At 36.2% G+C, this 27,391-nt stretch overlaps 1 protein-coding gene across 1 annotated transcript; it reads right to left on the bottom strand.

The window, feature by feature from the left end:
- Nucleotides 1-1,349: 1,349 nt before the first annotated feature.
- On the bottom strand, nucleotides 1,350-25,470 carry YIPF7 (Yip1 domain family member 7). Its single transcript, XM_032397795.1, has 5 exons — nucleotides 25,355-25,470; nucleotides 16,676-16,834; nucleotides 8,923-9,070; nucleotides 4,442-4,623; nucleotides 1,350-1,847 (listed from the first exon to the last, which is right to left on the bottom strand). The coding sequence occupies exons 1-5, from the start codon at nucleotides 25,468-25,470 to the stop codon at nucleotides 1,685-1,687; spliced, it is 768 nt and encodes a 255-aa protein (XP_032253686.1). The 3' UTR covers nucleotides 1,350-1,684.
- Between the last annotated feature and the right edge of the window lie 1,921 nt (nucleotides 25,471-27,391).

Consider the following 27,391-nt stretch of genomic DNA (forward strand, 5'->3'; position numbering starts at 1 on the left):
CAAGAGTTGAACTTTTAGTCCCACTCCCCAACCTCCTGGAAGGAAAGAGAGGCTGGAGATTGAATTCAATCAGCAATGGCCAATGATTTAATTAATCGTGTTTATGTAACCCTCCATAAAAACTCAAAAGGACCAGGAAGCTTCTGGGTTGGTGAACATGGGGAGTTACTGGGAGAATGCTGCGCCTAGAGAAGGCACAGGAGCTCTGTGTCCTTTCCCCATACTTCGCATCTCTTCCTTCTGGCTGTTCCTCAGTTACATCATTTTATAATAAACTGACAATCTATTAAGTAAAATGTTTCTCTGAGTTCTATGAGCTGCCCTAGCAAATTAATTAAACCCAAGGAAGAGGTCATTGGAACCTTCAATCTATAACTGGTTGGTCAGAAGTACAGGTGACAAACTGGACTTGCAATTGGCATCTGAAATGGGGGCCAAGAGTGGACTTGTGGACTGAGCCCTTAACCTGTGGGATCTGAACTATATCCAGGTAGAGAGTATCAGAACAGAGTCAAATTGGAAGGCATCCAGCTGGTGTTGGAGCATTGCTTGGTGGTGTGGGAAAAACCCCTACACATTGGAATTGGAATCAGAATTTATATAGATCAAGAGGAAAATATTAGTTATATAGGTGGAAGGGCCGGCTCTGAAGAGATGGTGTCAGGAAGGAATGCAGAATACTCTTGTGTGTGTGTATACATCCACCCACACACACACACATGCATATATATATATATATATATATATATATATATATATATATATTCTGTTGGTGGGAAAATGCAGCACTTATCTTCTGGATGTTTTAATTTTTCAATAAAATGCAAAGAAAGGTCATCAACCAACAGTGAGAAATGCGGGAGGAGTATTGAAGATTTGAGCAGTGAAGAAGTGGTGTGATATAATCATCTCGGAAGGTGTGGAAGCAAGTTCAGTAGGATAATGTCGTAGGATTCAAAAGGCAGAACTGTGGAGCCATTTAAGATATAGTAATATAATTAAAGTGCAACAAGTGGGATTTCCTCTCATCACATGTGTATGTTTAGAGAGCAAACAGTAAGGTTACTGAGGACATATGAAAGAAAGAAATTATAATAATGAATCATGGCATCTAAACCTAGAAAGAAGCCTTGAAAAGTGGTGAGTTAATGCATTGTTCAAACGGCACAAAAGAACAGTTGTTATAGTAAATGAACTGAAAAACAGGAAGTTCATTGAGTTCTCAAGTAAATAAAACCCTATGTAACCTTCCCCTGCAATCCTTCAAAGATGCTGGACGGGGTGACCTTAACCATGTAATGTAGCTTGAATTGTCATGAATGTTTCTCAAAAGGCTCACCATTGATTTACTTTACACAGTCATCATGTGAATTTACTCACTTACAATCTCTTAAAAATAGATCCATTCAGAAAAGCAGGGTACAGCGGCGGTACAACAACTATATCCCCTTTTATTTTAAAGCATTTTAAAATGTTTTAATGCACCAAACCGAAAAGCAAAACATCATTCAAACTAAACAAGTTATTAAAGTACCATCCTTAAGTGCTATTTTATCTCTTTGCTTATTATTCTCTCAACAGAAATAAAGCAGAAATCATATTACCAAATTTGAATGCTAATACATTTCCAGGATAATGTGAACAGGAAACAAATAGAATCTTGAAACACCATCTCAAATGCTCTTCAGAAAACTGTTAGGAGGGCAAAAAGTCCATAAAGTAAGGCACAAGGGTAGGCAATAAGAAGCTGTTGTCCTTCCATGCCCAAGGCTGAACTGAAGATTTTGGAAGCTGAGAGACTACACCAGCCAACGATGACCAGAGCCAACACAGTTCCAAAGGTGCCCCTATAGCAAAGACAAAAGAGATGATTACCTTATATCAAGAGAAAAGGAGATTATTGTTTCAGAGCTGCCTCTGAAATGTCCTTGGTACAATATTTATAACTACTTTCTCCATTTGCAAAATGAGGGTGAAGAACTGTATGAAGTCAAAGGCTTCGGCCAGCTTGAAAATTTGGAAGTCAGAGTCCCCATCAGAGGTAAACATTTTATACTTCAGTAAAACTTGAACTAATAGGAGTACAAAAATTCACCTGCAATTACCCTCATCTGTCAATATTCAAATCCCAACGCCTGAAAATCTTTTATAAAAACTCTGCTTAGGTTTCTCTTTAATAGTTACAGATTCATTTTCCTACACTATCTTCCCAAATTGGTGCACGGTATGAGGCAGAAAGATAACTGGACTTGCTTTCCAGCAGGGGGCCTCGTCCCCACTGCGCCCAGTTCCGCTTTTCAAGTTTCTGAGATAGCAAAGCCGACATTGTTCAAGTAAGGAACACAAATATGTGTGTGGCCTCCCACCTCATCGCTGAAGATTCCTTTTGTAGGTGTATTGTGGATTTTTTAGAGTATTGGAATGGATTTGTTCAAATTGATATCTTCAAAAATAACCGTGGAGGCAATTGGCTCTTTAAGAAGAAATGGGCAAATAAGGTAGTTAAATCTAGCCACCATGGGGATAAAAGAGCAGATATGGGAGTAAAGAGTGAATTTCTTTCCTTATGTGCAAAAAAGAATGCATTATTTAGAAAAATAAGCTATAAGATCTACGAAAGATCGCAAGATATCTAGTCCCCAGCTTTAGATCAATGAAGTGACTTGAGGAAAATTACACAGTGAAATGGGCATTAGGTCAAGATCTCTTAATTCCTAATGGCACATTGCTCCTTTCACCATCAAACTACACTGTCTCACTCGATCCTGGTATAATCTGAAGTTGAGAATTATGTTTATTATTTGTGAAAATGACAAAAATTTTACTTTTAATAACTGAGCCAAAGAAAAACAAATGAAAAACTGTACAGTATAGCTTATGATGCTTTGGATTATAAATAAACCAAAAATATTTCAAGTGCACTCTAATACATATGATATGCATTGGTTTAATTAATATCTATCAGGAATAATTTATAGGTCAACCTAATATGCAGGTTTTTACGAACAAAACTGTAAAATTATATATGATTGATTTGAATGATATAGTAATATGCCCAAAAAGGAAATTTCAGTGTAATAGCCTTAGGGGTTGGATCATTTACTCTCCTTTAATATGATTTAAAAGATTTCTAAATCATCCTTTATCATTTCAGAATGAATATCGAAAAAAGGTCCAGATTTCTGATGATTTTCAAAATCTCATTTTAGTTTTTATTTTCTTCCCCTAATAATCTAGAGTCATTTGAGATGCTCCAAGCCTTAACTTTGCTGGAAATAATGTTTTAAACTTAAAATTTTTAGATGGTAAATCATTATAGCATTCTTTGGCAGAAGCATTTAACAAAATAGAAGTTGTAGAACTAAATTCTGTATTAACATGTCAAATATCTGTACCAAACAACATAGTAAATGGAAAAGCTTGCTAAAGAACCCGCTTGGGATTCTCTCTCTCCCTCTCCCTCTGCCCCTTTCACTCGAGCTAAATAAATAAATAAATAAATAAATAAATAAATAAATAATAAATAGAGACCATTTAAAACAAAGTAGCATTTCCAACTAAGTCACTCTCAATAATGTTATGAAAAAAAATTATATGAGATATCTAAACAAAATTTTTAAAGGCTCTCCTAAAATGTCTACCTCTGACGCTGGTATTCTTTATATAATATGCTATCCAATGTAGCGTTAATAACCTAAAATGTGGATCATCCAAAAAAAACGCAAATTGTGCCTCCTTGGATATAGAAGAATGAACACTGATGGCAAATGTTTATTGGGTTCAGAGCATGTAGGGGACAAAGGATTATGTAATTACTTGCTCTCCCCAAACCATGGTAGTGATGTGCATATGCCCTGGGAAACTGCCCAACAGAAACATATCTACTGGATCCTCATTAATAGTTTTGAATTGCAAATCCTAACTTCCGAGAAAGTAAAAAAGAAAAAAAAATCTATTGGCTGAGCATATATGCTGTAAAGTTCTCCAGCATTAATAGCCTCATCAGGGCTCCTGGGAATTCCTCACTGCAAGGAGCCCAGCTGAGAAAGAACAGTTGCCTGCCGCCTAGAAGGCAGAGTGCCTGGGAGCTGAAGCAATTTGTCAATGCTCACCAGGCACTTCCTCTTCCAAAATCAAACAAGTGAATTTTCTGTCGCTGTTCTATTAGCCCGGACAATAGTTCATATTGAAGAAGGCAACAACTTCCAAAGTGCCACTTTCACAGATAACTTGGTTTAATTTATTGTTTAAATCATCCAAATAGGAACAGTACCTGAGCCAAAACTGACCTCTTTCCGGAATCTGTCTGTAGCTTTTAATAGCCAAAGTTTCCCCAATTCCATTCCCAAAAAGATCAGAAAGAGGTTAACTGTTACCCTGGTGTGGCAAGTTTGAGAGAGGACTGTGCATGTGGGGTCCATGAGCGCACGCAGACACTTACTGCAGTGAAGAGAAGATGGCGCAGCTGGACAGGATGACCATAGGGAGCAGGCAGTAACCCAGAACACTCGCCACGCAGCCGTAAGATGCCCCTGAGGAGCTCATCAGGTTTAGCAAGGTGTGAATCCCTAGGCAACCTAGGGCACTCATGCCATACACATAACCAAACTGAACTTTTCCTGCCTGAAACAATGGGAAGAACACAGGTGAACACACAACAAACATCAAGAGGAAATTGGAATGTCAACAGAGCCGAGAGCATTTTAGAATCAATCAGCCCAACACTGTTTCATGTCTTTCTCAGGTACAGCCATCAGGAGACTGGGAGTTCTGGAAAAAACACTGGCTATCGTAGGAATTCGGGTCCTGAAAACAAACATTACTGATTATATTTGGGGTGGCACATGCATGCCACAGAAAAGATGAAAAATTTCTAGGTGTTTTTTTAATCATAGATCACCTATTAGATGTACAAGATATAAGTAAGAATATATTTTCTCCCCCTATTTGTTAAATAATTAAATGAACTAATTAATTAATGAAAAAGATTCCAATTTCATCTTGAAGATTTTACAAGGCAAATTAGTAATGTTAGCAAATATCTATAGGATTTACTGTTAGATCCTATTCTAAGCATTTCACATGTACTAAATTATTTAATCCACACAACAACTTTATGAGATAGGTACAATTATTATACTCATTTTACCCATGAGGAAACTAAGGTGCAGAGAATATGTAACTTGCCCAAAATAAAATAATGTTAAGTGGTGGAACTTGGCTTTGAACCTAGTCAGTTTTGCTCTAAAGTTAGATCCTGGACATCTATAGGAGCTCTCACAAGTCTTAAGATAATGGGACTTACTTAACCTAGCATATCCTAAACTTATTTGACCACAGAATCCTTTGTTTTCTTAATTTTTATTACCAGTTTAACTGAACATACCTTATGAAAAGCTGGTTTATATAAACCGACTGGTAATGAATCATAAAAGAAGTACTGTTAAAGGGAAATCAGTAGTGTTCAGGATACAACACTGATTTTCTGAGGACTCATAAAAATAGCCATCTCCCACAGGCACTAGGGATGGGGAGCTGAAATAGTCCCATTAAACTCACCCAGAGAAAGTCACAGACTACTGTTGATTCAACAGGGGATATTTTAATGTTTGCTACCCGAGGATGCCAAAGCTCCAGTAAAGAACGCATTTAGTTTTTCTATTTACATAAAGCTGATTAGAAATTCTGGATAAATATTGAATAGGTGGACTCTGTTTTTCATGGGAATCGGGCAAAACAATGAAGGATCTGATAAATTCAGAGAGTGAGCTTTCTAGCTGTCATGTTTTCTTCTCCATGGCAGTTATCTGTACCGTCTTTATATCTTACAGAGTAAAGAGATATTTACTTTGCAATTAATTAATGGAGAATATTATGACCATTTTAATGTTCAAAATTGTCTAGCTATTTTGAATTCTTCTGCCTCTACACAGATGGGGAGATTGGTCACTACCAAGTCCTTTCACAAAATGTCCCTGGGCTATGCTTGCAGAATTCTCTCCTGCATTAGCCATAACGAGTTCTTATCGAGTAACTTTTGTATTCTCACGGCTATCTTGTGAAATAATACTAATAATGCTAATGGACATGCTTAAGAATCACCTCAGTTATTGCTCTAATGGGTGAGTTTGCTCCACTTGGAAAATAGTGACTATTTAAAATCACTTTAATGGATTAGAGAAACATCCTACTTAATATTTTAATTGGATGGGCTAATTCTGAGGTAGCAACAGTTGTAATGGTGAAGGGCACTTCCTCACAACCAAAGGACACAGAGCTAGACCTTCCTGACCCCAAGCAGTTTTATAAATAGGGTGGGGTATACACAGAGGGTGGACAAAACTAATTTGATAATAAAACTGTCCCTTTCGATATCAGTTAGTGACTTTTCTCTTCATCTCTTTTCTTGTTAGTTTATCCATTCTAAGTTGTAATTCCATTTGGCAGGGGCCACCGCCATTTTTAATTTGTTTCAAATTCTAAAAAAGGGCTTGTAACTGAAATGAAAGCAAATGTTCCATTTCTTCTTAACCTCAAAACTTTACTGGTCCTCCTTGTACCATCTTCGTTACTATATCTGGATTTGAAATACTCGTTATTCTTCTGATTATGCTTTTACGTTGGTCATGCATGTTCCTTTTCCAGATTATACTCTTAGATCTACTGGAAAAATTAAATGGAGCCATACTTCTAAACCACTTATCTTCTCTGTTTTGGGGGTGAAAATAATTTTGAGAGCAAGAATACAACTAAGTTTATGCTAACTGTTTGAGGCTGTCCTCTCTGGTTTGCCTTCTTCAACATGAAGAAAGTCCAGTAAAAGATATTGTGTCATGCCTTATGTCAGCATAAATCATAAAAATGATAAGTATATAACTATAAGTTTTATGCCTCTGGAGAAAATGAACAAGTTGAATATTGTTTTGGATTTAGTTTTGCTTTCTCTAGTATAATGCATATTCCAGCCCATAAACTTTTCTTTTACATTTTAATTCTAGATATCCAGGGCATGGTTAGTTTAGCTTCAGACGGTCTCTGAGTGAAATCTGACTTCATTAGTATATACTTGGGTGATTTTTTTGTTGTTTTTGGTCCTTATTGCTCTACATGTGTTAGAATCAATTCTGAAGTAATCATGTCTAATGGTAAAATTAAACTGATAATGCCTGCTTAAAATGTTTCAGAAAATATGCACTTTCACATATTCCTCCAAATTTTAGAACTGAAAGGAACTTACATAAACGTTTTTTGTCTTCAAAATGAAGAAATGAAGAAATAGGAAACAAAAATTTCAAGATCATACCTAGAGGCAAAGTTAAGGGTACATCCAATTTTCTCACTTCCAGTTGAGTTCTTTGCCTATATTGCTTTGTACTTAAAAAAGAGGATATTTAAATAATTCCAACTAACATTACACACCCCAAAGAGATCTTAATGGGATTAATGTTTTCCTTTAAGGAAATGGTAACATTTTCTACAAGAAAACAAACAGTTGTTATATTAGAAATCACTTGAAAAAGAAATATGGGTTAATATATTAAATTGATTGTTTCTATTTGATTAATTGACATGGTATTAACTTAGTGTAGCTAAGATTATCAAATTACTGTGACAAAGACAGAAGGGAGGTTAGAGACTAAATTAAAACTCTAGTTGATATAGTGTTTGATTTACAGAGTACTTGCATTTGCTGTAGTTCAAAGGAAGAAATAAGATGCTATCACGAAATACTATTTTATTGGATAAATATGATGTGATTATTAATCATATCACCATGCAGAAACTAGATTGCTATCAGTATTTTGATTGGTATAAAGTAAATTAATAAAGAGTGAAAATTTATTTAGTTGCAAATACATTTTACATCTACTTTTGAAAACTGTAGCTACATTGGAGAAAAAACACTTAATGGAAAGTGGATAGCCAAGAGATAGAGAAGTGGACTGAACAGTTATTTTAAGGGCTTTTCCTAGAATTTTTAATTTCCTGTATTCTTTCTCCTGTCAAGTTTATCTCTTTGTGCCTTAATGAAACTACACTTTTCAGACTGGCCCGACCATCTTTTTCATCCTCTGTTTTTAACATATGGTCATTACCTCCTTGGTTTAAAATCATAGACTTTTCTCTTTTTCTTCTTTTTTCTTTAAATGAAACATTTTTCTAAAGTATGAGCTAAAATGTCTTCTAAACTTAGCTTGGGTGGAAATGTGTTTTTCTTTACTTCTTTGGGGACTCAATCTCATTACTCCAGATTTAAAGAAAGAAAGAGGCCCATACACAAGACAAATGGTAAAGTCAGGGGGGGAAATTGCCTACATTACAAGCAGGAAGCTCAAATAACAGAGAAATATACAGATTGAATAAAGAAATCACTGGTTATCATTGCAAAGTAATGTACTCATAATAACCTAACCAGAAACAAGGCGACTCATCTCTTACTCATACCTCACAGAGTATTGGAAATATTCTATAGGTACACCCCAGCAAAGAAAATGATGAGCAAAGAGAAGGGGTTTCTCTGGTGTCACAACAGAAATGTCACAGAAAACAAGAAATAAAATTTGGGCCTCTATTTCCCAAATCCATGTGTTCCTTCAAATATTTCAGATTGACAATCTTTTCTGAATAACAAGAAAGACATAAGGGATCGCCTGCTCTGTTGAAAACTTGCTTGGTGATTTGATTTTTGAAATTCTGTTTACATTTATATTTTATCTGTCCTAATACTTGAGGGCCATTTCTCTTTGTCACTAGGGTTCAATTAACTATGTCTCTCTCACCCCCCCCCAAAAAAAAGTGTAGTTATGAATTAAACAATTTACACTTTATAAAGTAACACATTTTCTTCTGTTTTAACAAACACTTCTTTGAAAACGACACTTGAAAGGACACACATTAAAATCTGGCGCTTGCCGCTATTACCAGAAGCAAGGTAGCTCCTAGAGTGATACAGAACAGGATGGGCCCAGTGAGGTCCGTTTCATTCATAATGCTGCCATCTGCTGGCTTCAGCGGGTTTAACACGGTCAAGGTTTTTTGCCATATGTGATCAAAATTAATTCCAAGTTCTGCAAAAAGAAAAAAAAAGGTAAAAAAAAAGGTAATAATACAAACATAAAAAACAAACATGAATAATATTTACTTAAATTTAACATATCTCATCAATTTACTTCGCACTTTAATCTGATTGTTACACCTTCAAAATCTAAAGTTCTATGCAATATATAGTTAATTAAAAAAAACAAAACAAAAGCAAAAACAACAAAAAAAGATTTGTTGTTCCCAAACAAGGAACTAAAGAAATATTTTAGAGAAATAATTACACCAAGGAAAAATTTCCCTGCCTTATGCACCAAATATAAGCTTAAAATCTAGTTGAAAATTGGGAAATAGATGTTCTACAACAAAAAATAAAATAAAATAAAATAAAATGGTAGCTAACAGACCGAAAGTCTCATCCTATTGCTTATTTAGATATTTCCTTTTCCCCCATTTTCCCTTGATAACACTGTTAGGAGTTAGTTAGACAGTTAGGCAGTCAGGGCCAGGGTCCCCAACAAGAAAATATGGAGTCAGGACAGCTAAAACAGCACTAACATCCCGTTTTGCAGCTTAAACAGGACTACACTAGCATTCTGCTTTGCAGCCTTTGCAGAAATGACTTCTGCAAAACATCCTAAAATAAGACAATTAGCCACAAACCATCTGTCATTATCACAGGCAGTGGGCAATTAAGACATAAGCCCCAGTTGTCAGCAAAAAGAAACCATCAGTATGTTGACATTAACCTAATAGGTAGATGGATACCTGACCAAAGCCCTGACTGGCATGACTCGGCACACCCTGATTGCTTAAGATAGTTCTGCAAAAGAGCTCATAAAAACCCCTAAATTTAGAAACTCCAAGGGCAACCCTCTTGGGCCCCCCACCCTCTCCAGGAGCTTTATACTATCACTCAATATACTTTGCTTTGCTGCCCACCACTCTTCTGGTCTACCTCTTCATTCTTCGAAGCGGTGTGACCAAGAACTGTGGGAACTAAAGGCAGAAAATCCTGCAACACTTTTGAAATCATATCATACTTATATCAAACATGGTATAATTGTTTAATTGGCAGTATTATCTAAACTAAAGGTATTTAGCCCAGGTCTGGGATTTTATTTCCACCCTGCCTGATGACAAAAGCAGTTCCATGCTAACTGCCTGAACCTCCACAAAGGAGAAAAGAGGATGGCTCTTTCGTGCGCCCATATTTTAATAAGGTCAGTGCTAGTGTGGTTGAGTCTGTGTACCCAAAGATTAAATTCTTGAGACAAGTTAACCTTTCCCTTTTATTAGTGGTGGTGGTAGAATAAAATATTCCAAATCAGTGGTGCTCAGTGTCCTTGAGTCCAAATTCATTTTTGAAATACCTAATTTTTCCCCCAATGCCTTGTTTTTAAGTAATTCTGACTGCCACCTCACAGACCCTTCTGCTAGATCCTGCCCCTCTTACATTTTTATTTAAAAATTTTTTTAAAAAACCCAGCCATCTGACATCCACTGAATACAGAAATAAATATTAACACCACATCAGTTTCTTTTCTCACCAGTTCTATAAAGATAAACATTAAGATGTATCTTGAGTAGAAAAAAAGAACATTCAAAAAGGAGAAGAACATGACTTTATTAGGAACCAATAATCAAGCTGGCTACTCTCCTTCTATCATTTTAAATTTGAATAAGAGTAAGGCAGAGGCCCAGAATAATTAGAGATAAACTACTGTAAAGAACAGTGCATTTCAACTAAAAAGAATTGAATGGGGCTTTTTTGTTTGTTGTTGTTGGTTTTTTTTACTGTTTTCACTGAATTCTGCTGTGAGCTCTACAAAATTTGTATGCATTAGTCTTACAGACATGTAATGAGGCTAGGACTATTATTTTATTCCTATTTTGTGCATCAGATGGCTGAGGTTTTGAGATATAAAGAATTTGTTCAAAGCCACAGAAGTAGAAGCAGAAAATATAGGTTTCAACACTGGAGAATCTGATTCAAGAACCCATGTTTCCTCCCCAAGACAAACAAACCAATTACAAACTGGGCAGAGGACCTGAATAGACATTTTTCCAAAGAGGACATGCAAATGGCCAACAGGTACGTGAAAAGGTGCTCAACATCACTAGTCCTCAGGGAAATGCAAATCAAAACCACAATGAAATACCACCTCACACCCATTAGAATGTTATTATCAAAAAGACGAGAAATAAGTATTGGTTAGGATGTGGAGAAAGGGGAACCCTTGTGCACTCTTGGTGGGAATTTAAATTCATGCAGCCACTGTGGAAAATAGTATGGAGATTCCTCAAAAATTAAAAAAAATAAATAAATAATAGGGCTCTGGCATTCCAACCGCCCCACTGTGGCTCTTCCCAGGCCAGGCTGACAACAGGTCCACTTACAGCTGGAGGACACGGGCTCCTAGAGATGGTGGCTTTAGCACGGAGCCCTGCAGGTCAGTCCCCAGGGCAGCAATGGGTGGCAGCCAGAGGCTATGACCTGAGCCCTGAACCTGGCCAGTTTAAAAAGAAAAAAGAAAAAAAAAAAAAAGAACTACTATAGGATCCAGCTTCTGGATATATACCCAAAGGCAATGGAAACAGGGTATCAAAGAGATATATGAGCTCCCATGTTCAATGCAGCATTTTTCACAATAGCCAAGACATGGAAACAACCTAAATGTCTGTCAGTGGATGAACAGATAAAAAATATGCGGGATATACATATGATGGAATATTCATTCATGAGAAAGAAGGAAATCCTGCCATTTGCAACAACATGGATGGACCTTGAGGACATTATGTTAATTGAAATAAAGAAAGAAAGACAAATACCGTGTGGTATCATATGTGGAGTCTGAAATCAAGGAGAAAAAAGAGTCACCTCATAGAAAGAGAGTAGAAAAGTGGTTAGCTGAAGGTGGGAGAAACAGGAAGAGGTTGGCATAAAGGCGCACACACACACCCCACACAAAACAAAACAACAATAAAAAAACAAAAATCTTGCTTTTAACCATATAGCTATGACATATATGTCAATGTGTATCTAATCTCATAATGGTTGTATTTTTTTTTTTAATTGAGCCCAGTTCTCCCATGTGAAGGGTTTTTTCCCTAAATCATTTGTATGAGGCATTGAACTTCCCTTCCCAGGATTTAATGATCATCTTTGGTCAGACACAGAGTGACACCTGTGCTACCCCACACAGAACACATAACACCTGCCATCCCGCATGTCTGACATTCTATACACAGAATACCACATGGACTTTAATGCCTGCCATGACACAGGGGGGTCGTACTCTAACAGGGACTTAGACATCTTCAAAAGTTTGGACAGACACGGGTCGACACTGCAGTAGTAAGGATATTTTTTCACTCATTTCATATCCAGGTTGGCAATTGCTATCCCTAGCTTGAAAAGAAAGAATTTGACTGGTTAATAGTGAGTAAATCATGTACATTTCAACTTCCACGCTGCATCCTTTTTATTATCACAGTACAGTTATATAATTCTTTTTTTTTTTTTTTTTTTTTTTTAGATTTTTTTTTTTAATTTATTCATTTGAGACACAGAGATACAGAGAGAGTGAGAGAAAGCATGAGCAGGGAGAGAGACAAACAGGCTCCTTGCTGAGCCAGGAGCCTGATGCGGGGCTCGATCCCAGGACCCTGGGATCATGACCCGAGCTGAAGGCAGACGCTTAACCATCTGAGCCACCCAGGTGCCCCTACAGTTATATAATTCTTAATGAACATACACTTTGAGGAGATGAGCAGTTCAACAAGCTTAAAATGAAGTTAGAATGTCTAATCTGATTTTTAAAAAGCAGAAGATTTTTAAAATTGAGAAATATTGTCGTTTAAACTAATTTCAGCTAAGCCTTATGTTGTTTTCAAACTTTATTTTCAATTAAGACATTTATCTTAGCAATATGTTTTCAGCATTTACCACAACAAAGTGGCCTTTAATTCAAAATACCTTTTTTTCCTCAAAAAGCAAAATAATTATTCCTGAAGAAACTCAAATGAAAAATGCCTTGTGAGACATTATTACTGATTTCAAACATTTATTTGATGGCATAATTAACTTCTGCACGTGTTCAACATTGAGTCATGAAAACAGTGAGTGAACATAAGACCTACTAAATATTATCATACCAAAAAAAAGATTTTGTGTTTTCTACCAAAATACATCTTCATAATATTTTGTTTTTCAAATTTATTACAAGTTATGCAAATGAGATTATAAGTATCTATTAATTGTAGATAACCTAATATAATACCTTATACAAGGTAAAGGATGAAACTGCTGTGAAATTTGAATGTAAAAGTTATTGTTTTGCTGTCATCTAGTGGTAGTAAAATATATGATATATATGCTATAAAAATGAATTAATATCTTTGTTTTCTATGCAAATTGTGGCACTGGCCTTTTAAATATAAACATCAGGCTGTGCTACAAATGTAAGTACTGAATATCACAGTAATTTTTCTGGTTTGACAGACTTGAATTGACTATTATTCTTCAAGATACGTTTGTTAACATATTGACTGTATATGATCAAATAGCAAAAGTTATCATTCTTACATAAAACCACCAAACAAGTCTTTTAGACAACAAAGTATTTAAGGAATAAAGAAGCACATTTTCAAATAACGTATTTTTGTGCAAGGGATATTAATTATTATAGCTTCATAATGTGATACCCTGTTTGGTGTATGCTCAATAAAAACTAGCAAATGACATTTATCACCTTATCCTAGGAACCCTGCCTGTGGCTTTTTCATATCTTTGAAACAGATGAGGCTCGAGGCTTTCACAAATTCATCCAGCCTGAAGAACGTATTGAATAAGCATCTAGAAATTTCATAGATTCAAAATGCAAAATTATATTAGGTGCAATCTCTTGTATCTCTAATACACTAGCAACTTGGTGGGGACAATCACAAAGAGATTTTTAATGAATCAAAAATTTAAGTGCAAAACAAAAAGATAATTTAAAAATTTAAGAATGTACAAAAGGACATAAACAGCACCGAGAGCTGGAGAAATATATTCTAAACAAAAGAGCAAACAGAAAGAAAATTTACCAAGAAAAATATTGTAGAGTTGAAAACATAAGTATTAAAATTTCCATATGCTTTAATATCCTATTAACAAATTAGATGGCAAACACCATCTAGGAAAAAAAATGTTTGCAATACATATTCCAGGTAATCATTAAATATCTTTACCATATAAATATCCTTAAAAACAAACAAGGAAGGGAAAAATCTTAAGATTCCAATAAGAAATCTGACAAAGAATATGAAAAACAAGAATAGTCAATAAACATGAAAAAAAAAGTATAACTTTTCTAGTAACCAAGAACTACAAAGTATTGCTTTTTACCCATCTAATTAACAAAGACATCTCATATTCTACTATGATGGTGTAGGGGATCATGCTCTTCTAGATCAGCTTGGCAATATAAATACCTTTTGACCCAGTAATCCCAGTGTTATGGATCCATCCTAAGGACAGACTCTGTAGAGATGAAAGTTATTTACTTTGATGTTTGCCAAAGCATTACTTATTATAAGGAATAGCCTTTAAGGTGAGTTTAAGTTATGGTACTTTTATATAATAAAATATTATGAAGCCATTCTATATCACATTTTCAAATAATATTTAATGACTTTAAAGAATACATGCATAGAAATACTTTTGGTATAAAGTAACTTTTTTAAAAGAATTTATTTGTTTATTTGATAGAGACACAGCAAGAGAGGGAACACAAGCAGGGGGAGTGGGAGAGGGAGAAGCAGGCTTCCCGCTGAGCAGGGAGCCTGATGCGGGGCTCAATCCCAGGACCCTGAGATCATGACCTGAGCTGAAAGTCATGAGCCGAAGGCAGATCTTAACGACTGAGTCACCCAGTCGCCCCAGTATAAGGTAACTTTAAAAACTACAAAATATGGGGCGCCTGGGTGGCTCAGTCAGTTAAGTGTCTGCTTTCAGCTCAGGTCATGATCCCAGGGTCCTGGGATTGAGCCCAGCATTGGGCTTCTTGCTCAGTGGGGACCCTGCTTCTACCTCTCCCTCTGCCTGCTGCTTCCCCTGCTTGTGCTCTCTCTCTCTCTTTCTCTCTGTCAAATAAATAGATAAAATCTTTAGAAAAAAAGCTATAAAACTTTATAGCCATTGTATGATCCAACTTTCATTTTTAAGTATTCATAAATACATACATATTCAAAAAATATTGTATTTCATTTTTAAGCGTATATACTTAAAATATATACACACTTACGTAAAATATTTACATATATGTATTTCATACATACACACTCATAAAAATAGAATAAAATCTGGAGTAAAATACATCAAGTCATTAATGGAAGTCATATCACAGAGACAAAATTTTAGGTGGTTTTTATATTTTTATTCATATATTTCTCTATTTGCTGAATTTCCATATTGAATATAGGTAAATTGTATAAAAACTGATAGTTTTTTTTTTAAGTAGAGATGTTGGTGGAATCAAGGAGAATGTTTAATGAGGATAACTTATAATTTTCAGATATTGATTATTATTGCAGAGGCAAACTGGAATGAATTGGTTAAACATAACTGATCCCAAAATCTAACTGGCTTCTAAAGAGCCAACAAACCTATGATATAATTTTCTGTGCTTTTCTGAGTGGTTTAAATCTTTCTTTTTTTTTTTTTTTAATTTTGAAGACAAAGAAAGAATGTTTTAATATCAAGTGGTTGGCTCTGTTCATATGAGGCAAACACTGATCTTTTGGTGTAAAATATTGGGAATTTTAATCTAGCCCTTTTCACTTGGCCATATATAAAGGGGTGAGAGCATAACTGGTAACTATTCATATAGTCATACTTCTCCTTGGCTCTTAAATTTAAATCTACTTGAGTTTTAGTTTTCTAGCCCCTATGCTTCTGGCATCAATGTTGATTTGCTATAAGAGCAAAAGTAGCAGATGTAGGCTGGATTAAAAAAAGAAAAAAAAAATCAATGAATGGAACATCCCTGAAATCCCTGAAGGACCTTCAGCTGCAAAAGTCCACCGGTTTCCTTGCCACCAGCAGTGTTATTTACTGGAATCATATATTCCTCCCCACTTAGCCATACCTAGCTGAGATGAGGGGGCTCCTCTGAGCCAAGGGAAAAAAAAAAAAAAACTGGCTTGTCTCCATGACAATAAAGAAATATTGAGAAACTACCCCCTAGGCTCCCAGGCATCATAGCAGAAGATACAATATGCTGTTATGAAGTAGCTTCATTAACTGGGGTAGGGAAGGGTCGTTACTTTGATACAACCACTCTGCTAAAAGATGTGTTCACTGTTGTCTGGACCCCAGTCAGGGAGTCCACACTTTAACAAACCGAAGAAACATTTAATAACTGCATTTAATAGCACAGCAATGGCAACACATCTACTTCCAGTTTTCCCCACACAAGCATGAGACAAACTTCCAATGGTTTATGCACCTTAGTTTGGCAGACTTGTTTATACATGGAACGATCGCACATAAAACATTGTACACGGCATGCTGACAGTGCACATAAAGTGCTGATTATTGCTATTATTCTTCTAGCTGATCACACACTAATAGCACTTCCTTAACTTATCTTCTAGCAAAGGAGGCTCTTCATCAAAACTGTCAACGTAAGAAGATTGTGAATAATAATCCGGGTTGGATGCTGGCTGAAAAAATTGTCCCTCGCAACCTGATGACATGAGCATCTCTGGTGGGACAAAGACAAGCTGAGGCTGCTCGCTGGCTTGTTGTCTAGAGAAAGAAAAATACTGATTTTTATACATCTCAGAATGGGATATCATGATGAATCGCAGAAGGAAACTACAATTCTCCTTCTATGAGTTCTTCTAGCTTTTGTGGTTATTTACCCATGAAAGAAGTAACTTGCTTAAAATTTACCTTTAATTAAAAAAATGAAGTAACTGGTATGAGAAGGTTCTAGAAGAAAGATCCATACCAACTAATAATTATTGATTATGTACAATGTGCTGGAAACTTTCCCCTCACATTTTCTCACATAATGACTACTCTGTAAGGTAAAAACTGTAGTTTTAATCCCATGTTACAGATAAAGAAACAGAGGTTCATGGAGACTGAAGGACTTGCCCAGTGTCACAAAATAATACTTCAGGTGTTGGACTCCTAAGTGAAGCTGCCTGAGCAGTGCGCAGACTACATGATGTTGCTTTTTTACTGATTTCCAGGGGCAATCATCAAACATGACATTCCCTATAAATCTGTGGAAGCCATAAGTAAAAATCACAATTTTAATAGTAGAGTCAATTCATAGGAAAAAACAAATACATAAATTGACCTTCTAGCTCTGGCCATTCCCAGACAATTACTGCCAATTATCTTTGAGTACCTAGAAGGATTCTACATCTGGCCTAATGTCCTTCTTTTGAAATATGCAATTTAGTTTTGTTGAAACATGATACTTTGATACTTCCTTGACCACATTTTTATTGGTTTTTCATTTCACCATTTGTGTGAGAAAGCTGGAAAACAACACTCAGTACATAATTTCTTAGAGCTAGAGAAAAGAAGGAAGGAAAAAAAGAAGTATATGAGGTTACTTCATCATTTTAAATTGTTTTTACCTGAAGGAAGGGGAAGACACATAAAGAGTTGTCCTTATTAACATGTTTCAGTTTCTTTCATCAGAACCCCTTAGGCTAAGCTAAAAACACAGCTCGGGATTCTGAACTTTGCAGCTCCCTGTGATCTCTCTGTGTTAAAATATTTACAAAATGGCTTTTCATACTTTCCTTCCAACATTAATCTTAATATGAAGTCTAAGAATAACATATTCAACTTCCCTTATATGAGTAAGCCTGACAGAGATAATAACCTTCTCTTGGAAAATAAAGCTACCAAAATAAAGATATATGCATTTAATCATTCACTAATTCAACCATAAGCTCATTAAGGGCAAGGACCTGGTGTAATCTTTCTTGAATCCTCCACAGCATATGTTGATTACTGTTATTGTTCCCTTAGCCATGAGGCATATTCCTAACCTTTTTTTTTTTCTTTTTCTCAGCAAAATAGAACCACTATCAAAAGTACTGGTAGAAATGAATTATAAATAAGAAACTGAATGGCCTGTTGGTTGATGAAAAGCCCCCCTTGATCCATATTTTTTTTTAATGTAAGCATTTCTAGAAGTATAAAAGGGGAAAATGATTGACTTAATGGGCCAGCATCTAACCAAGACTATTTCATGAACAAACTGGCCTAGCATCACCATAACTCAGGCCCAGGTCTGACTAACCAGGCTTGAGGAAAGGTAACTTTCACAATTACTCCCTGCAAAGCAATTTCCATGAAGGAGGGAATTTGGCATAGGTGATTGACCCAACCCCTGCAAAGAGAAAAACACATTAAAAAAAAAAAAAAAATGTGCCCATTACCAGCTAGATCCCATCCCTTTCTCTTTCCTTCCTCTCTTTCTCTGCTCCTTCATCCAGCAAAACTTCTTCATCAGGAGCTTGGGCTCTGTTGTCCTTATTATAATGGAGGCATAATATTAAAATTTTCCCAGCACTTATTTAAGAAAGTATAATTTCAAAATCTGTCCAACAAAGGAAACCTCAAAAGCTTTTATCTACAAAAATTACCATGGTCACCTGCCATCACTGTCTGAGTTAAAATTCTCTCTTTTTATCTTATAACTTTGTACATGTTGACTGTAACATTTTATACTACATCTCAATAAACAAAATCTAAGCAATACCAATATAGTCACATGATTAGTCCACAGTTCTACCCAACAAACTCTGTAAATAAACCCAATTCTCGGGTTTTAGGCCTTTTTCTGAAAATTGCAATGAACAACCATAATTTTATTTAACCATGTATTTCTTTTTTCTTTTTTTATTAAGTTTTTAATTTTAGTTCCAATATAGTTAACATACAGGGTTATATTAATTTCAGGTGTACCGTATAGTGACTTAACAATTCTATGCATTACTCAATGCTCATCATGATAAGTGTGCTCTTAACCATTTATCTTGAACACTTTACTAATTGCTTTGTCAACCCCATAGCCCTGAAATATTTACCTATTAAAGGCAATTGCATGAGTTAGATTAGTGTACGCAATACTTAAGATGGTAAGGTTATATCATATCTATATTTCATGTGGTAATGGGAGTTTTGCAGAGTATACCAGCAAAATATTCCTCTTCTCCTTGATTACACAGCATCTTAATTAGCTCCATGAGAAGATGCATATTGAAATTTTGATGATATCTAACTCAGCACATCATTCCAGATGAAACAAATGTCAACCGAATTAGACCAAAAGAAACACCAGACTCTGGCTGGTAGCGTTTAAACATTCACTTTGTTAGTAGGCATCTCTTCTTCCTGTAAAAATTACTTAAAACAATTCTGAGATGACTGCAAAAGATTCCTTTAGGATAACTGGCAACATCCTTGGTCATACTACTCTTCTTTTGCTTCCTGACTCTGTGGGGGTTACACTTCTGCTTGTAAAAACAGTCCAGTGATAGAATTCATCCTAAAGCAAGGCCAGTGGTAGCCCACATGCCTCTGGAGCTAGACCGCCTGTATTCAAATCCCAGTTCTAGAATCTTAGGCAAATTACGTCACATCTGTGCCTTGACTTTGTCATCTGTAAAATGAGGATAATAATAGAACTCACAGAACAAACTAGTGGTTTACTAGAGGCAAGGAGGTTTGGGGGATGGACAAAATAGGTGACGGGGATTAAAAAGTACAAACTTCTAGTTATAAAATAAGTAAGTCATGGGATGACAAGCACAGCATGGGAATATGGTCAATAATACTGCAATAATGCATGGTGACAGATGGTAACTACACTTACCATGATGCACATAGATTAATGTATAGAATTGTCTAATTACTAAATTGTACACCTGAAACTAATATAACATTGTATGTCAACTATACCTCAAAAAAATGTGAACCAGTAAGAACCAAATAAAAAAAGTATTAGTCAATATCAAAGTTGAACAGGGCTTAAGGTTCTTCTACCAATTATACCCAAGCCATAAAAAAGTCTGCTATATGATAATGATGATAATAATAATAATAATAATAATAATGGACCTCATAAGATTATTGTAAATTAAATTAGCTGAAATAAGTAAAGCACTTAGAATAGCATTGGGCATGCAAAAAATGATCAATAAGCGCGAGCTATGTATTGGTATGCCTGTTCTTCCTGAGACTTACACTAAAGCATTCTAGACACCTTCCACAAACCCTGGAACAGCATCTTCTCTATTTGTAAGTCGTTGTCTCTCCCTCAAAGAAAACAACGTAAATAGGAGGCCAGGAGTTTACATGCCTTCTGTGCTGATCATCTTTCACTTATTATCATTTTGGTTTCCTTGGAACACCCAAACTGACTTTGACAACATCCCACCAGTCTTGTGTTTTCTTACCAGGAGAATCTCCACTGCACCCATGCCAGGACTTTTGTCTCTAAGCAATAAAGCAACGGCCATGCACCTGGTCTGCATAAAAACCTTCTGTACATTCACCAAGTCTTCGGTGTTTCCCTTTCCACCACCCATACCTGGGTTTATAAGGTTCCAACAAGTCTCCAGATGGATTCTTTGTGTTAAGATAAAGCGTAGTCTCCAGCTGGGGAAAAGTTTCTACCTGGCTCTGAGGCAACAGGACTTAACATTCACCATCCAAAGCAAATATAGAACATCATTGTTAAAAGACTCAGTTATAATTTTTATTTTATTTTATTTTTTTTTAAGATTTTATTTATTTATTTGACAGAGAGACAGCTAGAGAGGGAACACAAGCAGGGGGAGTGGGGGAGGGAGAAGCAGGCTTCCCGGCGAACAGGGAGCCCGATGCGGGGCTCGATCCCAGGACCCTGGGATCATGACCTGAGCCGAAGGCAGACGCTTAACGACTGAGCCACCCAGGTGCCCCATATAATTTTTATGATTACAGAAATATGCTTTCTGTGTCCTGTCACATAGTCACTAGCTACATATTTTATTAAAAGCTTTGTTCTTCCAAAACTGTCGGTTTGGACTTCCTTCATGATGGCCACCTGATGCTGCTTTCCTTTGTCAATCTGATCCAGGAGGCATGGGGGCAATGAACTGACTCCCAGTGTCACATGGAGGGCTAGAGTGTAAATCAGGTGGTAAAAAACATACCAACAGAGAAGTACAAGTCATTGAAAGTCCACCTGCACACTTTAACTAATAGTAAAGTATGGGTATATTTCATATAGCCAGATGACACAGCGTGCCTCCAGGAACCTGACACTAGGAAGGGTTTCAGAATTTGCAACACCATCACCTGAAACAGCCTGAGACAACAGTATGACCGACTGACAACCAAAATACCCTGTTGATTAAAAAAATGTAGTCTGTACTTTCAGAAACATTTTATCTATGTCAGTCTCCAGGTGAACCAGTAAAATCAGGCATTTTAAATATCCCTGGTAAGAACAAAATGTATAGGATCAGTTGAATGATGGTGCGTTTTAGTGAATGGTGGCAGGGGAGCTGACTTCTACAGCATTCCCAGATTCTGGCTGAAACAGCAGGTGCACAGCGACTGCAGGCTACAGGCCATAGGGCAGTGTCAAAACTGTGTTTGAGGTACTAGAGGAAGAGCAGCTCACAGGATTCACAAAAGCTGGGGATTCAGGTTCAATTTGTTAAAGTCCTATGAAAACATCCAAAGGGGGTTTTCCGGTTGTTGTCATCTTTTCTGCAGAAATATCTATTCCTTTCTCTAAATAATTTGAATAGATTTCTCATTTTAAAAAATAGAAAAATATAGTGGGAAAATGTAGCCTAGACGACTGGCTACAGGTGATTGGAAATAGTGCTTATCCGAATGACTGGACAGTTATTTCAAATGAGGAAACTCCTTCTTGTTTATTCTAAAATAAGAAAACTCGTTTTTAAATATAAGTATTTTTATTGTTTTAGTAAGCACAGTCGACCAGCTTTCAGATCAGTATGCCACTGAGCAAGCTTTTTAAACAAGCTCCAATAGGGGGCGCCTGGGTGGCTCAGTCATTAAGCGTCTGCCTTCAGCTCAGGTCATGATCCCAGAGTCCTGGGATCGAGCCCCACATCGGGCTCCATGCTCCGCAGGAAGCCTGCTTCTCCCTCTCTCACTCCCACTGCTTGTGTTCCCTCTCTCACTGTGTCTGTCTCTGTCAAATAAATAAATAAAATCTTTAAAAAAATAAAAAAATAAAAAAAAATAAACAAGCTCCAATAGGGGCACCTGGGTGGCTCAGTTGGTTGAGCCCGACACTTCATTTCAGCTCAGGTCATGATCTCAGGGTCATGGGATTGAGCCCAGGGTCAGGCTCCACACTCAGGGTGGAGTCTGCTTGAGATTCTCTCCCTCTCTCTCTGCCCCTCCCACCTCCCCCTGCTCCTGCAGGCACATGTGTGTATGTGTGTGCATGCGTGCTCTCTCTCTCTCTCTTTCTCTCTCCCTCTCAAATAAATAAATAAATAAATAAATAAAATCTTTAAAACAAACTCCCATATATGAGGGTAAGGGTGGAGAGAGAGACAGAGAGAAGGAGACTAACCGACTATAACTATCCCCTGGATTCCTGTGTTTTTTGCCAGGATGGTTAGCATCTTATTCTGATTTGGGGTGTATTTTAATTGAACTATTCACTGTATGAATAAAAGATCGAGTCTCTGGAGTTTGATGTACACTAGTAAGTCACTGACTTGACTCCATATTTTATGTACCTCATAAAACTACCACAGCTAATATGCCCTTTTCTAATTCCTGAGACTTGCAGTGTGGATTGGAATTTAAATGGTACTGTGCCCAAATCACGACTTGGATTTAAATGCTAAGCAACTGAAGCAGGCTAGTCCATCAACTTAATACAATACAATCTTGAGTTTTCCCCATTTGGTTATGTTAATTTCCATTTCTTTGTCATCTTGATTTCTGGGCAATGTTGATATGTGTAATCAAATGGAGAAAGAAAATTGGGTGGTGGTTTGCGGGCAGGGCACAGGAGGGTGAGAAAGCTGTGGTCCATGAGTCCCAGCATAAAGAGAAAGCTTTGTTTCTCTCTTATTAGACTTCTTAGTTTAGTTTAATCTGAAAATGTAGATTGTGGATGCTACCCAGGTGTTTATTCCATCTGGAGAAAAGAAGGGAGAAAAGAAACAGAAGATGACTAGTTTCTTTCACTAAAATAGGAGAACAGAACAGAAAAATCCTATTAGATAGCTCTCATTGTGGATTATATATTTTGAGTTACCATCCTATTAAGACCTTAATGCCCAAGCTACTCCTTCTGCCTGATTAACACTTTTCTGACACCAAACACTTTTTCTTGATCTTCCAAAGTATAAATCATAAATGAAATAAAATCAAGTTCTTTTTCTGTAGTTAGATTCTGCAATGATTGAGCCAAGTCTCTACAGCCTTATCCTTTTGTCCTATTTTTCTTAAAATATCTTAATTTGCCTAATGATAACATTCATAGAGAGAGAGCGAGGGAGGAAGGGAGCGGTATAGATTGTTTTTCATTTTAGGAAATTTTTATGGTACCTGACTGAACCTGGACAACATAGACTAGGTTCGTGAATGGGATAAAACTCCAGATATTTAACTTTTATAGTTTTAAAAATATTCTATATCAATACCTTTCCCTATCACCTTCGAGTAGTGGTTCAGCAGGAGTAGCTAGAAAACAGCACCTATCTGCCTGTGTCTTCAGGAGTGATCAACCTGTGGAAACAATTTCCAAATTGTCCTGTGCATAGTTGGAACAGAAGAGTTCCCACTGCCTGTTGTATTTATTTTATCTTTTCCTCCTTTATCTGGAGCTTTCAGTGTACTTATCTGTATTTAGAAAACTAAACTTGAAGAATTAATAAATTTGAAATATTTGTTATATGGTTATTTGGCTTAAACTTGTCGGAATGAAACAGTGACAACACATCCCATCTTTACCTAAGATGACCCAGTTTTATTCCTATTGTACCAAATTATCATTACTAGCATGCATTTTACTCTTACAAATGTCTTGATTGTACAATAAATTATATGTCCACCCTAGTATTGGATCTAATCAAACAACCTTGAACTAAAATCCAAACCCATTTCTTATTAGCTATGTGTCCTTGAAAAAGTTCCTTAGTTTCTCTGGGTCCCTGCTTCCTCATAAATAAAGCAGGGAAAAATACTGGCCCTCATCTCAGGATTGTCTAGGATCCAATGAGTTAGCTTACATAAAGTTCACAATAGTGCCTAACACATAGTAAGAGTTCAGTGACAGTTATCTTGCAAGTTGAGAGGTCTGACCCTTCTCACTGTTCACTAATCTAGACCCACAAAAGAACATCAAAGCAGCAACTGTATAAATAAATAAAATAAGTTTAAGGGACTTTAGACGACAAAGTGTTCATTGCTTTGGCAAGCTATAGTTATAGGAAAAAATAACATTTATATAATGGTTTTACTTTAAAACATACTCTCCTACACATTAGCACAATGCTCTTCATGATAATTCCATGAAGTAGGAATTATTAATGTCCTTAGTTTTCAGTGTAAGACAGTCAGGGAAGTTAAAAGTCTTTCCCCATATCACAAAGGCTAGAGCCTGAACTTGAACCAATTCTTCTTACCCTAAATGCCCTATTTACCCTAGTAAAGGGTAAATTACTAAATTCTAGTCATTTTTATTTTCAACTCAAGTTGACTTGTCAACTCAAAATAAATAACACGTTCTGAAATATGTTTATTTCAATTCCATTTAAGAGTTTTCACTCTGTATTATAATTGCATATTTAATTGCCACTGTCCAACATAAATTCTTACATTTTATGAGGGAAAAGATTATAGACTTCTTTTTTATCTTCGGGTTTGTAGCACCCTTCTTAATTCCTAACACACAAGCAGGCACTTGATAAATGTTTACTAGTCAAATAAAATCTATTTCTTGAGCAGTTTCCCAAAAAATATCATGTAAAATGAAAATGTTTTCTGTTCTGTCCAGGGCCTGTATTCAGTCTCCTTGTTAAATGGTATTTTGAAAAGAGGAGACAAGCCACACACTTATAAATGGGCCTGAGGTGAACTGAATTAATTTCTCTGACCTTTCCTGACATTTCTTCTTGGGTATTTTACCAAGATATGCTGGGGAGAACTTTTGCTTTCCCCAAGGAAGCCCTCCCAATGTGGAAACCCTTGCTAAAATATTATGCCTTCTTAAAATGAAAAGCATATTTTTCAATATAAAGTACTTACTTTCTAGATCCATAAACATGTCCATAGGCATTAGAATCTTCAGAACTCTGCTCCTGATTATCAATAGTATAATTAGATTGGTAAAAATCAGAGTCAAATTGTCCCAAGTTGGACATCCTGAAAAATAAGAATGATTTTTACTGAGAACTTTATGAGTCAATAAAACTTCTTTTGAGATATTTACAAGGATTAATTGATGATGTGATTATGGATGGATTCCTATTAGAGAACAAGGTATTCTTTGGATGGGTTAAATTAAGTATTAGGAAAGGGTATGGAAATGTATTTAGTAAGTCACTTATAAAATGTGTATCTTCAATGAACTTTTCTGAAGTTTTCACTCACAAGGACTGTGACGTTGACTAAATTGACTTTAACTGATGTGAAAGAACTAACCTTTTTCACCAAATTCCTTATTCCCAGAATTTTAAGAGAAAAAGCTTTAAAATTGGTACACATCTTGAAGGCTTTCCCTTAAACAGTGTTAGTTCCTCACTTTAAATGTGTGCACACATGTTGCAAAGCCAGAAAGCAAATGGCTGAGGATAATTCTATTTGAGTTTCATTTTTCCTAGAGCTTTAAACTGTGCTAGCAGCCTCCCCGCCCCCTGCAAAACAAAACAAAACAGACAAACAAACAAACAAAAACAACCAAATCCTACAAACCAATTTCCTAGTTTTACTTTCCAATTCCTAAAATGTATTTGGAACATTTTCCTTTTTCTCATGCCTTGCCCTCTGCTCCTAGGCTTCTGCCTGAGTCAGAGGGAGAAAGGCTCAGTTCTGCTAAGGGAGGAGTCTTATCTTTCCATACACACCCTCTACATAGGTTGTACTCTCTTAGGGAGCGAAGAAGAGTGTGTGATCTTGATTTAGACCTAGTGCCCAGAAATACCAGAGGAAGGAAGAAGGACTTGAGAGGAGAAAAAGGTGGGGAAGAAAGTAATAGTAAAATGATAGTGGCCCTGTGGTGCCTGGGTAGCTCAATCTTTAAGCGTCTGCCTTTGGCTCAGGTCATGATCCCAGGGACTTGGGATCGAACCCCATCATCAGGCTCCCTGCTCGGCGGGAAGCCTGCTTCTCCCTCTCCCACTCCCCCGGCTTGTGTTCCCTCTCTTGCTGTGTCTCTCTCTGTCAAATAAATAAATAAAGTCTTAAAAAAAAAAAAAAAAGGATGATAGTGGCTCTTTGGATAAAAATTACAGAATGGAGAATCTTTTCAAGTGGATAGATACGGTTATTCAACTCAACATTTTAATCTTTATTTTTCTTTGAAAAGCGTTCTATTTCAAAGGAGTAAATTTAAAAATCATGAGGAGCAATCCACATAATATAATAATTTATGGAATACTAATAATAAGTTTCAATGAAATTGCATAAACAGCCTTAGCTCTAAGAGGTTCATTAATCAGAAATATTCGAGTAATTGTCAAATACATCAAATTTCTTTAGTTCAGTAGAAATACAGAAAGCTTTTCTAAAATTAGATGCAGCAATTCATATATCTGACTTAATAAATCAAGACTTTTCATTAGTAATGTGTATGAAAGTAGCTATGAATTATGATGAATTATGTAAACTAAAATCAAGACTAGGAGAATGTTGTCTTTTAACAATTTAAAATTTAAAGAATTTAAAATCTAATAACATAATTTTCTCAGCCCATGAAAACATGTTATTATAAAGCATAGAGAGTAATGTCACAGAATACAGTAAGGTTTCATAACATGCAATACTTTACGTAACATGATTATTGGTAAGAGAGTCCTTACATAACTCAGCTTCATGTTTTGTTTAAATGCCAAGTTTTTTAGAAGGACTAGATACATACCTTTGTATTTTTTACGTCAAAAGATCTTCCAAGCAATGTAGCTTTACTTGAGAAATTTATAACAAATCAGTTCGTGAAATGATGACCTGCTGGCTCTCCATTTAAGTTTCTAAATTTGTACTCTGACAGTCTGAACAGATGCTACAGCCAAAGGGGGGGGGGGGAGGGAAAGCCTGCCAAAAGCCAAACATAGTATCCAGTATCTA

This window comes from Phoca vitulina, unplaced genomic scaffold (assembly GCF_004348235.1).
Source record: "Phoca vitulina isolate PV1807 unplaced genomic scaffold, GSC_HSeal_1.0 scaffold3, whole genome shotgun sequence".
Lineage (NCBI taxonomy): Eukaryota > Metazoa > Chordata > Mammalia > Carnivora > Phocidae > Phoca > Phoca vitulina.